Consider the following 14,497-nt stretch of genomic DNA (forward strand, 5'->3'; position numbering starts at 1 on the left):
ACATTGCCATTGACAAAGCCATTAAAAAAAAATAAAAAAAAAATCTATGTTTTGATGGTTTAGATTTAACCCCGATGGTCTAGGTTTAACTCTTCTAAGTGTCCTTCTAAAAGCTGGCAGAAAGTAAACTATTCTCTTCGAAATAAAAGGTATTTACTGTACAAATTTTGGCTTCACAGCAGGATTACTGGTGTGTGAAGAAGAAAGACAAGCATAAATTGAAGTGCTAAAAAAAATGCTGTTATTGATTCTGAGTGTGGAGTTATTTATTTCAGGGCTAGTGTTACATTTCTAGGTTTTAGAAGGGTTTGGGTTCACATTCTTTTAAGTATGACAACTTACTTGTTAAAAAAAGGTTCAATGAGTTTTGATCTAGCAGACACGTGATTTTTTGGAGGACTAAGAAACGAACCTAATGAAGAAAGAAGAATTTCAGTACATAATAAGAAGCTACAGATAGCGCTAAGGAAAAGGTCTGAAAAAGACTACATAGATACCTAGATAGTTAGCCATGGAGATGAAGCACAGTCCAGTAATGTAAGCATCATAACCCGCTTCATGAAGTTGTTCAGAAGCCGTGTCGTAACTTGGAAACCCTTCTGCACTTTCTGAAGAGAAAACAGTTTGTCAGCATACGCCATGTAGTCCTATATGTTGACACACACACTTATTTTGTCATAATCATTTCTAGTAAGCTTTTACGATTTTCAGAAGTTTTTAACCAGGTACACCTTTTTAAAGAAGAGGTTCCTGGGATAGAAACCCTACTCCATTAGGAAACCATTAATCTCTTCTTTCACATACCTACTTAGCCCTGACAGAGTATTAATGCAGAAATAGCAGAATTTCCCCACACACCATGCCTTCTCCTGACTTTCTTGTAGCTAAAAGAACAGTAACTCAGAATGACTGAAAACTAACAGTAATCTTCTTGTTAACTACCCAATCAAACTATGGTTACATTTTTCAAGAAATCCAGTTCCAGCTTCATAATTTAAGTGGATTAAAGGATGTCTTTATTGATAAATAATTGATGAACATGCCTGGTATTTGTATGATCTAGAGAAGTACCCTTTTAATCACCCAAAAGTAAAGACCTCAACAGATACCTGGCTGAAGAGAAGTACCCAAGAGTGCCCAAGTCTCCCTACCAGAAAAGTACATGTGTATGACCCCTTTTTTTCCTCCAGCACTTCTCCCATTCCCATCAAAGTTATTTCACCTCAGCTTCTCAGCCTCTAGAAAGATGGCTCGTTTTCCTCTAGAAGTTACAGTGAGAACTGGATAGCAAGAATAAGATTAACTGTTTCAAAAACCAGAATGGTAACCCTTACCATAAGGTACAGACTAAAAGGAGAACTATACAATTCTATTTTATTTATTACAATCTACCATATCAGAAGAATCTAATACAACAGTGAAACATATATAGGACTTAAAATAGTAATACAGAAATAGTAGCATAATTTAAACAATTGAAATAAGTAAACATATACTTGTATCGCATAAAAAGAAACATGAATCCAAATTTGATATATAAAACTAAGGTAACAAAACATTTGGCATTTTTCAGACAAGCCCTCATAATGCTTATTTCAGAAACCACAGTTGTCTGAGATTCAGTTAAGTCTGTACTATCTGAGCTGAAAAGGACATTTCTTAGTGCTATAGATACATTTCCCTTCTATCATAGTCTTACTTTCTGAGCCACCCACCCAAGAGAAATGCTACAATCTCGAGACAAGCTTGTCCTTCAATTAAATATCCTTCCTTTTACCTCAAAGCAAAGAAAGCTCTAGAGGATCTCAACTAATTTCTAGAACACATATCACTACTTGCAGAATTTCTTAGTTCTGTTTGTTCAAGTGCCCATCAGAGTATACTGGCTTTGAGTCGATGGACAATCGTAAGCAAATAAAATAGTTCCAAATACAACTGCGCTGTCTAATATTGCCTGATTTTAAAACCCTCTCAGCAAAATATTTAGTATGGAAGCCTACATCTCAGGCCAAGAACAAAAAAAGACCACTGTGATATATCCTTACCAACTTTAGGAGGGCTGAATGGAACCTCTTTTAAACGCTTTTCCAGTTCTGCAAGGGACGTATTATTAATGATGTCCTGCAAGAAAGGTTAGTATTAATTGCAATGGACAAGCACATTTCCTCTGGAAACTGAAATCAAATAGAATAAAATGAATCCTTACTGCTGCACCTTCTGTCCTGTAAGCACTTACACGGGACCTAATTTCAAAACTAATACATCAGAGAAGTCCATCAACACAAGTTTTAAAAAGCCTTGCCTACAACATAAGCATCTTTGAGTCACAAGAATTTACTACTACTCTCCAGAATTCTTGAAGACACATTATACCAAAATTATATTCTACTTGAATCTGTTTCCACATCTGGGATGTGGGGAAGGCAGCACGTAGAGCAAGGGAAAATATCTGAAATACCAACCTATAATGGTTGAATGGTGACTACTGAAGTAGTCTGCATACTGTACACTTTATAACACAAAGCTCTATGTTACATCGAAACTGCAATAAATGAATGTCACTTGAACAAATGTTTAAGTTTGTATCCTAGGAATTTCAGCAGTTTCGATAAGAGGACAAAAAAGTGTTAGTTTTTTTTACTACACTGTTTGTTTACTACATTTATTTACCTTAAAAGGTTGTGTACTTGCCATCAGTTTAGTATCCAATAGCCTAGAAACAAAGTAACAGTTAACTAAGTTAAAACAGAAGAACATCCACTTCACCAAATCCCTAAAAATGTGTCAATGAATTAGCTGGGAAGCAGCAGTTTCACCATACTGAAACATTATTCTCAGACCTTGGAGCAGTCAAAACTTAGTGGCTCTGTCCACTGACTAAATAGTTGCAAAAGACATAACCACTAGCAAACAGATCTTGTTCCAAATGTAGGGCAGACTCAAAACAACCATCATTGTAACAAAAAAAACAGAGGGAAGCAAGCACCATCTTCAGTCAAGAAAAATAGTGCTGCTCTTGAGAAGAAGAGATGTCACATAATATTTTTAAAACTATTTATCCAATTTGTTCATAGTTTTACTTCTTGTCACAGCACTACAACAAATAGCATCAGTTTGATAAAAACAATTCTGAAGAAGTTGCAAGTTTGAATTAAAATCTTACCGGGGAAACACACATGACGTCACTTCTTTGAATTCACTTAGGTCCTAAATGAATATGAAACCAGAAAATAAAAGCCAAATAAGTTAATTGTTAGTCATTCACAGAATGGTAGGGAACAACAGCAACAATTATCCAGTCAGCACCTAAAATTTACAGGATTACAGGATCACAGGGGCTAGAAGGGTCCTCAAAAGATCATCAAGTGCAATCCCCTGCTAAAGCAGGTTCCTGCAATAGGTGGCAAAGCTCGGCGTCCAGATGGGTCCTGAATACCTCCAGAGGAGCACTGTGCCAGTGCTCCATCACCCTCACCATAAGGAAGTTCTCCTGCATGTTAGTACAGAACTTCCTAAGTTCAAGTTTTAGGCCACTGCTCCTTGTCCTGTCGCTGCGGGACACCAAAGAGCCCAGCTTCATCCATTTGCCTCCCACCTCCCTTTAGATACTGATAAACATTGACCAGATCCCCTCCCAGTCGTCTTCTACCCAGACTGAACAGACCCCGGTCTCTCAGCCTTTCCTCATAGGGGAGATGCTCCAGGCCCTTCCTCACCTTTGTGGCCTTCTGCTGGACTTCACTGAGATACAGCGACTAAGTCTCAGCCCACAAGAGATGTATTTTTCAACATTACTATAAATATTACCTGTGATTACATAGAACTTCTATATGAAGATTTAAGAAGATAAGGCAGCAGCCAAGAAGCCACAGGTGCTCCTTTTAAAATACTTCTCTACAGTTCTTAGTAAAACTGCCACATGCTTCCACTCAAAAGAAAGGCTGATGACATAAATACCTCAACATATGACTTTAACGTTATCTGCACACTGAGAAGATTACTTACATCAGGTAGAGGACAATAGAACTGGTGTATAGTATGCATAACATCTAGAAGCATATTGTGCCCAATAACAAGTTTGCCCTGTGAAAAGTATGTGAAAAGTTAGTTATGCTTCCAAGCACAGATAAATCGATGGCAGCGTGTGAAAAGCACTTTCCCACATGTCAGCAGAGAGCAGCTGGGAACAAGCACAAACCCAATCTGCCTGCTTGCTGCACTCTACCTGCCCCACTGACTCTTCCATTCTCTCAGGGCAGTCTCTCCCCTCATTTTTCTGTTCTCAACCACTTATCACAGCCTTCAGTAGCATCTTGAAATGATCAGAAGATAATATAACAAGAGCTTCTCACAACTTGGTATCCAAATGTAAACTATCTAAGATTACTTTAATCTGTCAGTTGGGTACCTTTTATAACAAGTGACAAAATATTCCCTATGTCTGTAATTAATATACAATAGTTAATTAATATAATAGTATATCAATATAATTAATATAAAATAGTTAAGGGTGTTCTCAAGCACAGAACCTTTCATGACAGATGTTGTACAAGGAAGTTCCTTCTTGAAAAAGTGCAAGAAATTTTTAAATGTTAACTGTGCTTCATTTGACACCTTTATCCACTGCCCCACATCTTCTATTTCTAGAGAAAACAATACGCATACACATTTGGTTTTTAAACTGTACGCTGTCTCAACTACATGAAAATAATCAGGCTGAATGGGTCAAACTATAGCCTTCTTTAACCATGTAGAAAGAAGAGACCCAGATGACTTTCTGTGATTAAGACTTCAACTGCAAGAAAGTTAAACAGTCTTTTTGGAACAAATGGGAAAAGGGAAAAAAAAAAAAAAAAAAAGCTTAGTTTCTAAAGAGAATCCTGTAGAACAGTAGAAATTTCTACTGTTGACTGGTACAATTAGATTGTCCATGACTTTAGTATACCATTGAAAACAATGACAACATCTACTAGAAAAAAGAAAACACTAAAAAGGGAAGCAACTTCAAGGTGTATTTCATCTTATCATGCAAAAGGGTAAGAAAAGAACATTTGTTGGAGCTATTTTTTTTTTTTCTTACAGCTCAAAGTACATTAAAAATAACATCAACTCACAGAATTTGCAATAGCATGAACAACTCTGGAAAATCCTACTGCATCATTCAGTTCTTCCTGTAAGCAAAGAATCTGGCATTAGTGAAATACAAATACAACTGTCGTCAAAATGGTACCTGCAAAACAGCATGCACTGAAAATTTTAGTCCCAGTTTGGCTCATACCATTTCTCAAACATAAGCAATAAGAGACCACAAAAGAAATGTTGAAGTCTGGGAGACACATGAGGCCAAAGGCAGATGCTGCTGAGGGTATACCAGCTAACTCCCCTCTCCCAGGGACAAAAATAAATTACAGAAGATAACAAATAATCAAAAAGAAAGGCAAAAAGACACACGAAACAAAATAACAACCAGTTAATAAGAAAAGTGCAGCCAACAGTTCCCACAGTTCAAGTCTTGGTATGCCATGAAACTTCCCTCACACTCAGCAGGCACAAGTATTAAGTCCCATAAATGCTGAGTGTCTGAATACCACAAATAACTTTGCAGTCAGGTTGTTACTACAGCAGTCACATGCAGCATTATTCTATCAAGAAGAATCAGATTACTTTAATTGCACAGGACACTAACTCAGACAACTAAATGCAAGCAAGTTTTGTAACAGCGTACTACTCAAAGGACAAACTGTAATTCCAAATAATATGGAAACTTGCTTGAAAAATTCTGCAAAATTTTTGTAAGTACTACAGTCCTACAGCACTATTAAATGCAATTGGCCTATGTTTCTTCTGACTAGACCTTGCTTCTCTGATACAGCATGTTCATACAAGGAGGAATTCACTGCTCAAGAATACTGGTTAAATAATCTAAAATTACTCCATCTTTAAAATTTTGTGGAGTATTTTGCAATTTTTTTGCTATATTGCAAAGCCAAAGTTAATTCTGTGGAATTTGGAGAATCAGTTAGAAGCAAAAACCACAGCTAAGCAAGAGGGAAATACTCCCAAACTCTATCACATGCAATTCTGGACAGCTGATTGAAGGCATGAGTTCAATCAAACTAAAGTAATGGAACTTACTGCAAATATTTACCTGTTCCTTTGCTTGTTTCTGTTGTTCTCTTCTTTTCCGTTCTTCTTCATCTACCTTACTAATAATAATATATCTCTCCTTCTAAAGTGAAAAAAGTGTTGCTTGAGGAATTACACTGAGAAGTTCACAGACAATACCATACAAGTTTTTGCAAATTGAATTGTCTAGAAAATTAAGTCATACCTCAGCAGCAGTTACTTTTCAACATGACTGTTTCTATTATAAGTACCACTTCATCACTCACACACAGAAATCAGCTTTAGAAAGCTGTATTATACATATTCACTAAACCTAACTTTCACTAAATACATTTTTACTTCTAAGAAAGGTCATCAGTATTTCATCATAGCCTGTGGATTTCAAATATTTTTTGGAGTGGAGATCTGAGCTAGGAAAGAAGGATACAGTATGTGATGTCCATTCTATTAAGATCAAGATTTACTTTTCACCAATGGACCTACTTTTCATCAACATTAAATGTCAGATCCACTACATTTTAAAATACTCATTTAAATTTTTATTACTTAAATTTTTTAGTATTCAAATTTTTCAGTGTTAAATAGCATTAAGCCACACATTTATACATTACTAATTCAAATATTGTTCAGATTTAGAGATCAGAATGTAGTTCATCAAATTCCAGTTTACATGCTCCAGATTTGGCACAACAAAGCTCAGATGAAACTTAGAAATCAGGACAGTCTGTTAGACCTAGAACAATTTTCTTTCAACAGGACAAACCTCACAGGCAGTAGCATGCTTGCTTACCTTATCTGTCTCTAGGGTTTCAACGTGGATACCTTTTGGATACCTACCAAAAAGGAAAAGTAAATATAAGTAGTTATTTATTTGGCATTTAGGGTATTGAATCCACACTAGCGATTACATAACTTCATATTTCATTATTGCTATAAATTTTAATCTTACATGCAAAAGAACTATAAAAAGTTAATTTTTATTTAAAAGTACTGGCCAGGCAAATCAGCCTCCTTACGCACCTAGAGCATTTTAATGGTTACTAAGATTAAAATATTTTCTTATGCAATTTCCCATCCTGCTGCTGCAGAACCAACAACTTTTTAGTTAAGCAACAGTGAGTAAACTTCCGAGACGTTTCATCACCATCTAGAACCTGCTTTCAAGAAAATCAAAAGACAAAACACTGTCAAGAAAGCTCTCCCTTACTTGAAGCATGATGGATGCAGCCCTTTAAAATGTAGTAGATTTTAGTACTTATAAACCACCACTTATAAACCACCCTGAGGTAGAAATATTAGTACCAATTCTGTTACCTCTGCTACTTGCTTGTTCCACTGCACTGCAATCGCACTTAATTGCCAAAGTGCTGCCATATGCAGAGCCACAGAACTTACAACCTTTAGGATACCAAAGAAATCTTCTCTTAAAAGAATTAATCACTTCTGTATTGATTAGCTCTCACCCAGATTTTATTTTATTTTTAAACAGAAATACTAAAAGCACAGAGTAAGGCAGTATTATCAGTAACTTACTTCCAGCTCAAGGTCTGGTAAATTAATTTCCTCTGAAACCTAAAACCAAAAGACAGTAGTGTTATTAATGCTTCTCTTCTGCATTTCACAACAACAAAGCTCAAATGAAGGCTGCTTCTGTTATCTGCAAAAAGATTATTAAGCTAAGAGCATAAGTCACTGATACCCAAACACTCCACACTCACTATTATTGAATATGAATACAGCAACATAACTTTTCTCATGTCATAATGATCTCCTAATTCTAACTTCATATAGCTTTTTTTTTTTTTTTTTAAAATAACAACCACACTCTCCAAACATCTGGATTTCAATGCTGAATAGACTTTCATAAAGAGATTGACTAAAGTCAATTTTAACATGCAGCATCAACAACAGACTACATGACAACTAAGATTATGCACTTCACAAACAGCAAAAGTAGGCTTACATATGCAAGACACTTCCATACACATAAGACAGATCCTGGCTATACTTAAACATATGCATGTAAATATGTACACTGATATTACAGCTCATAAAGTACAGCATGACATTCATTCAGATTACCAGACTTTCCCAGCATTAAGACAAAACAAATAAGTAAAGAAAAAACTGCAAATCAAAATATCTTTCTTCTTCCTTGTCACTCTCCTAATTCAATAGACTAAAACAAAAACAAAAACACCACCATTTTCAGATGACAAGTAATTTCAGAAAACTAACCCTGTACATGGCTCCAGTTCCAGACTTTCCTTGTCTTCATTCTTTAAAAATTCATCTATTTGTTTCCTGGAAGAAAGAGATTAAACAGATGATTTGCTCCTATAGCTTAAAGCTTTACCAATATGCATACAGCTCTCCCATGCAGAAAGCACTATTTAAAACCAAACAACACAGCTAGTGAACTAATAAAAATATTTTCAACCTACAATCATGGCACTACTGTTTACATGTTAGTTTGAAAACCATCTGAAGAAAGATGCAATAAAGAAGCACTGAACAATCCCAGTAAATGTAGGATATGTCTTTTTTTTTTTTTACTTAAAACCATTCAGTAACACCAGCCAGATGGAGACTGAATAAAAAAGTCTTGGGAGACTGTTCCTTCCTATAATTCTGAACTGCTTTGGAAAGATTTCCATTAGATTTAAGAATAACAGTAACACAGAAATCAAATTCCTCCTTGAGTTGATGGACAAGTAAGGCAATTTTTTTTACCAAACAAAAAACTCAGTGAATTTTTCAAACTTGCCCTTCCTTTCACAGAATATTTCATCATAAATAGTAGGAGAGGAAATCTCTTTTTTCCAAGATATCATTTATTGTGATGTTACCATCTGTGTAATAGAAGACCAGTTTATATTAAACAATTTTCACTTACACTATTTTATCAATGAATTTTTTCTGATCTTCAGGAATCGCAACAGGACATTTTGTGGCATTAGGAGAAATATAGGAGAGAGATCCTGCACCATTGGCCTGAGAACGCTTTTCATCATACTGTTCCCTTAGTTGTCTTTCCTCTTCCTGATTTAAGTATGGAATTCCTGAAAAAGGCATTCAGAAACTCATCATAATTAGAAGCACATTAGGGATGCATGATTTAACAAAGACTTATTGCTAACCAAGCATCTGCCCACATTACACCCCTGAAGGCTCAAGACACATCCCGCCCTTTGAGTTCTCTTGTTCTAGAGCTCATTCTTTATTTGTAGGTATAAAAGCATTCTTTTACCACACAGCAGATTAGCTGGTACCATGAGATTCTTAAGAGCTGTGTGCCTCATCTGCATAAAGCACGAACCTGAGGCTTGCAGAAATACAGACAGTGATCACCAGAATACTGAGCATTTCTCTTCCTTGACACCTGCAATGTTTTGATAACAGACTGCAGCAGCATCTATTCCAAAGCACAGATACCTTTGCTAAAATGTTACTTAAAAGGCCTGACAATTGTTCCATTATCCTGCCATGCAATTTGTTACACTAATCTATGTTTAATCAATAAAATTTAAAAAAGCACCTACCAAGTACTTATCTAAACATGAATTCTATTCATTTTAATTCCATAGAAAAGACCTTTGAAGAGTAATTAGCAGCACAATTCTAGGATCAGATACAAATAATTTAGAATTATTCTTAGTTGAGTAATTCAGAAGTATTCTTTGAGAATTCCATTGTGTTAAGAGAATACTGTCAGTGCTGCCTTTTTCTTTCTGCAGAAAATGAAGATGTCATAAATTTTGTGAACAGTGAAAGAAAAACAACTCACCATTGCGAAAAACTTTATTAAAATCAAATCCTTGGTTTGCTAAAAAATCTATGCTTGAACTCTGCAACAAAAGAAAACAAATTCACAACTGGGAAGAGCTCACAAAGAGTCGCTCACAAAGACCAATTATTGTTAAGAAATTTAAGTTTTTTAGAAATTATATAAGTTCAGAGTCAAAAGCAAGTAAGTTTGCAAGCCTAAGGAAGTCAGATCCAGTTTCAGCCATGTTACTTTTGTCATTTATTTCCAACTGTCACACGGCATCCCAAGCCCTACATGTTTCTCCAGGTTAATGAGATAAACACTAAGTCTTAAATTATTTGGTGCATCAATAACAAAAAAAGACAGTGAAAATACACCAGCTACAGCTTCAACTGTTGTGGAAATTTTCCATTGGCTTTGTTTCCTGGATCAAGACAATAGCAACCAACAAAAAGAATTTTTTTTTTTAGCAGCAGTGACAGTCAGGCTCTCTACTATCCCAGACACTAGACTGTATAGTCTCCATACAGGAAGCCCAAAACTTTCTTTTGCACTGATCAGTGCTGTTAAGCCTAGAATAGTTATCCACAGCTTCAGTTTAAACAACTGGTTAAGGAGCACTTACGCTAATTTATTAAAGCTTAAAAATCAAAGTAAATATCCCAGTCTAGGAGACAGGAGTGCATCTTGATCTGTCTGAGTGCAAAGCACAGTTAGATAGAAGAGGAAAACACGGTATAGATACACTAAAAACAACAACAGAAATAACCAAATTTCTGGGTGTAAGTCTCAAATCCCAAGAAAAAGAAAACAAAAATGCACATTCAGGACAAGCAGCAAGTCTGGCTGCAGAAGAACACCATCACTCGGCTCTCTGAAGGAATAAGGAGGTTTTGTTTAACTGTGTTTTGATGTTTGCTTGCTTCATTTGAACAGAAAAGCTCAACTAGAAGACAACTTCATATCCCTGAATTAAAATAATCTGAGACTCTACTTCTCTGTATTATCTTTTATCATTGTCCTCACTAAATACATATATTGCTTTATCACAAGGAAAAAAAGTAATTTCTGCTTACATTTATGATTTTTTTTTTCCACATACACAATAAGAATTGATACAGTAAAGACGAAAGAACAAGGGACATGCAGCAAGGAAGGGAAAGAGGAAAATATGGTACAGGAGAACAAACCTGAGACCAGAAAAATGCTGGCAATGGCCCAGGAAGCAGTGAAACTGAAATAGAATAATACAGGACCAAATGGAAAAAAGCAAGGAAACAGGAAGACAGAGAAGGAAAAAAACGAGAAGGATCTTGCCAGATTTGAAACATTAGCTCCAAGATTGAAAACCTGAAGTCACAAATATTCTCTTGAAACTCACTTTTGGGGATTATTCTTAACTGATGCTTTTATTTTTTCTGTAAGAAAACAAAACAAAACCCAAAAACTTATGCTTATTTGTTTTCTAAGCTGTGAAGGAACAAACCACTTCTCTCCCTCTCTCAACAGTAATACAGATCTTCCTGAAAACAATGCTTAGTAACTTTCTGCAAGTATACCTCAGCCAAGCAAAAAACCAAACCTGTTTTTCTACTAACCTGACAGACAAACTTGACATCTGGTGAACTTCTGTTAAAGGGTTTTGGAAAAATATAGAAATTAAATGATTTCATAATATACCTGTGAAAAAGATGAGTTGCACATCAATACAGATTAGTTCATAAATTCCTCAAAGAACACAAGGAATAAGAGAATTACATACTTCTCTTCTGTGTGGTCATATTTAAAAGTGCAAAGGCCAAACTGAAAGAGCAAAAAATCCATGGAATGCTGAAAAGGTAAAGAAAACTGTGCATGAGAATAAAAGCAGTATACATTTAAAAATAGCTTCATTTCAGAGTTAACCAAGTCTGGATCTTCCTAGTCAACATACATTGTGCTAGTAATTTTTAGTAGTCGGACTAGACCTTTTTATCTAGCTTCCATTCCCATTTATCAGCTTAGTTTTATTCCACAATGATTTCTAATATGAGTTTTCAGTCCCTAAAAACACAAGAACTAAAGGAAGTCTCATACCTCTCCAGCTGTAGCTCACATCAGGCTGATACACTGTATCTAAAGCAGCTAGCAATTCCTGGTGTTCTCATCACATTACATTCCAAGTAATTACATTCCATGTAATGTGGGAACAGGTTGGGAGGGACATTAGCCATGCCAAATACATACATTGACACTAAATATTCTCCTGATCCACATGGCTAACAGCAATATAAGAACTAGCATAGCCACTAGGCACTTCATCATTACATCCTCCACTGTTTCACAACCATTGAATTAACCCTGGAAAGGTTTTTAACACTGCTGTAAGTGTATAAGAAAATAAACAAGCCTTCTAGTTGCACTGACTCACTCTTCCCAGCCCCTCTAAACAACACTTTCAAACACAAGGAAAACATATTTTCTCAATGGCCACCTCTAATGGAGAGGAACAATAGGATCACTCACCACCATGTCCCTCATACTGTAATGCCTCTTAACAGAATAACAGTGAATAGTGTTTAGTCCTTGGTTGTCTCTTAACAGAATAATGCTAAACAGTGTAAACTCTGTGGATACCATCAGAAAACAGTACTGCTGGCACGCATAGCACTTCTCTTTTCTGAACCCAGTGGTTGGGAGCGTGACAACCCAAACTATCACAGCTTTAACCATTAGATCCTCATACAAGTTGTCTCCCATGGTCATTGGACTGCTTTTCAAGACTCTCAATTCCCTGCAGCACCTCCTTCTTTTTGGTCCTGTGGAGGGGCAGAAGTGATGGTGACAGCTGGCACTGCAGGTTTGTTAGAGGCAGCGCGTTCTGGTGGAGGGGAGGCTGTTCAGGAAGGACCTTAGTTCTGACATAGCTTCTCTGTCACTGACTTTCTCTTACCAAGTCCCGGTTTGAACCAAAAAAATTTAAAACCCTCAACATTCTTTGACAACAAGTTATACAGATCTACTACAACTTACATGAAGAATCATACCCTTTGGTTTGCTCTTCCCACAACTTCATCGTGTTTTACACATCTTTCCCTAATACCTGTGCTAGCAGAGACAATAAAAGAAGCAACTGTCAGCTCTCACAGGTGACTCAATTTCAAAGGCCTCCAGTTTTCATACTGTGCTGCACTGTCTCCTCACTGAACCGGAGTTCTAACTTTTTTCAACCACTTTCACTTTAGTCACGGGGAACACTTTACCTTTTTAAGTTTCTGATACCGTTCTTCTGGTGTGTCAAAGCCATTGGTTAATGCACTAACAGAAGGCCCGTCGCTGATCCCTGAAAAAGCAGGGCTTAGGGTAAGCTTGTGAAAATGAGCCATATCTCAGAAATGAAACAACTGCTACAACATCAGTTGAGAGACGTTTTCTATTGTGTAACAGCATGAGTCTTGAACATAAAATACGCCCAATTAGAACATACTGTTCTAACACTAAAGTCTTGGTGTAAATCATGGTTCCCGTTCCATGTGATACAAACATGCAGAGATCTTCTATTGGCAACGCAGTGTCGACATTACAATTACAGTGGTTCAAAGTTAAATGAAAAACGAGTACAGCATAGAGATTTAATGAACAACTTTATCTGAAGCAACACCAAACACTAACTGTACATCCTGAAGAAGCATATCTAACAAAACCAGTCCTGATTGCACTCACTTTGTGGTTGGTTGAAGTCAACATCCACAGCTACAACATTTACTGAGGCCTCTCTCTGATGCACAGACCTGCTGGGCTTTACAAATGTCAGAGTTCTTACTGCTGCATCTCCCTGTCCAAACACAAGCAGGATCTCCCTTACCTACCCAACCTCCTGTGTGCACACAGTGTTTGTGTTTTTCCTCCCGGTCTCTCTGACAGCTGCAGCTGAGACTCATCCAAGCAACACGTCAGAAATTACTAAGGGGCAGGAGAAGAACTGCAGCCACAACCGAACTGCTGTACGATTCTATGACACACATACATGTACTTCCTCGACCAAAGCCCTGCCATCGCACACACAAGGCGCGGTGTTAGCATTTTCCAGAAGCCCCTGCTCGAGCTTTTCGAGGCTAATACTCAGACGCCTTCGGTTACCACACGGATACGGCCCACAGAACGCGCAGCCGTACCTGAGAACTCCCCGTCAATGGCCAGGAAGTCCGCTTCCTCGACAGCTTCGTACACTTTGCTCAGGTTATCCTTAAAATCTGCGGTAAGAGGTAAAAACACACCTGAGGTGACCGGCGGGCCCGCCCGCCGCGCCCAGCCCGGCCTCCCGCCCGCCGCTCGGGGCCGTCCCCGCGGGGCGCGGAACGAGCGCGGCAGCCCAACAGCCCTGAGAAGGCCGGAGCCACCGCCAGCCCTGGGAGAGGGAGCGGGGTCACCGGGAACACCCCGCGCAGCCCGGAGCCCGCAGCCGCAAGGCGAGAAGGAGCCGCAAGTCCGAGTCACTCACTGCTCCTGATCACCTCCATCCCGCTCCCGCACCGCCCGCCGGAGCCCGGCGCGCGAACCCGCCACCAAGCGCTTCCGGAACCGGCCCCGCCCCTCCCGCGCGCTCACGTGGGGCCCTGAGGG

General features: G+C 37.8%; 1 protein-coding gene across 4 annotated transcripts in view; it reads right to left on the reverse strand.

Moving 5' to 3' along the window:
• The window catches only part of PARN (poly(A)-specific ribonuclease), a 34,336-nt gene extending 19,867 nt beyond the window's left edge, over positions 1-14,469 (reverse strand). Inside the window, exons 1-18 of one of the 4 annotated variants that reach the window (XM_015876450.1) lie at positions 14,376-14,469; positions 14,050-14,127; positions 13,138-13,217; positions 11,658-11,725; positions 11,494-11,575; positions 9,914-9,974; positions 9,023-9,188; positions 8,365-8,430; positions 7,660-7,698; positions 6,917-6,959; positions 6,149-6,229; positions 5,115-5,171; positions 4,006-4,083; positions 3,164-3,207; positions 2,671-2,713; positions 2,046-2,121; positions 498-608; positions 343-412 (exon numbers count right to left, since the gene is read on the reverse strand). In XM_015876450.1, coding sequence (XP_015731936.1) covers positions 343-412; positions 498-608; positions 2,046-2,121; positions 2,671-2,713; positions 3,164-3,207; positions 4,006-4,083; positions 5,115-5,171; positions 6,149-6,229; positions 6,917-6,959; positions 7,660-7,698; positions 8,365-8,430; positions 9,023-9,188; positions 9,914-9,974; positions 11,494-11,575; positions 11,658-11,725; positions 13,138-13,217; positions 14,050-14,127; positions 14,376-14,394 — 1,262 coding nt within the window. In that variant the 5' untranslated portion in view covers positions 14,395-14,469. Of the gene's footprint in view, positions 1-342; positions 413-497; positions 609-2,045; positions 2,122-2,670; positions 2,714-3,163; positions 3,208-4,005; positions 4,084-5,114; positions 5,172-6,148; positions 6,230-6,916; positions 6,960-7,659; positions 7,699-8,364; positions 8,431-9,022; positions 9,189-9,913; positions 9,975-11,493; positions 11,615-11,657; positions 11,726-13,137; positions 13,218-14,049; positions 14,128-14,375 lie in introns of those variants that run through there. The other 3 variants (XM_032447736.1, XM_015876452.2, XM_032447737.1) reach the window with 3 other exon arrangements.
• Positions 14,470-14,497: the final 28 nt, after the last annotated feature.

Source organism: Coturnix japonica, chromosome 14, assembly GCF_001577835.2.
Source record: "Coturnix japonica isolate 7356 chromosome 14, Coturnix japonica 2.1, whole genome shotgun sequence".
Lineage (NCBI taxonomy): Eukaryota > Metazoa > Chordata > Aves > Galliformes > Phasianidae > Coturnix > Coturnix japonica.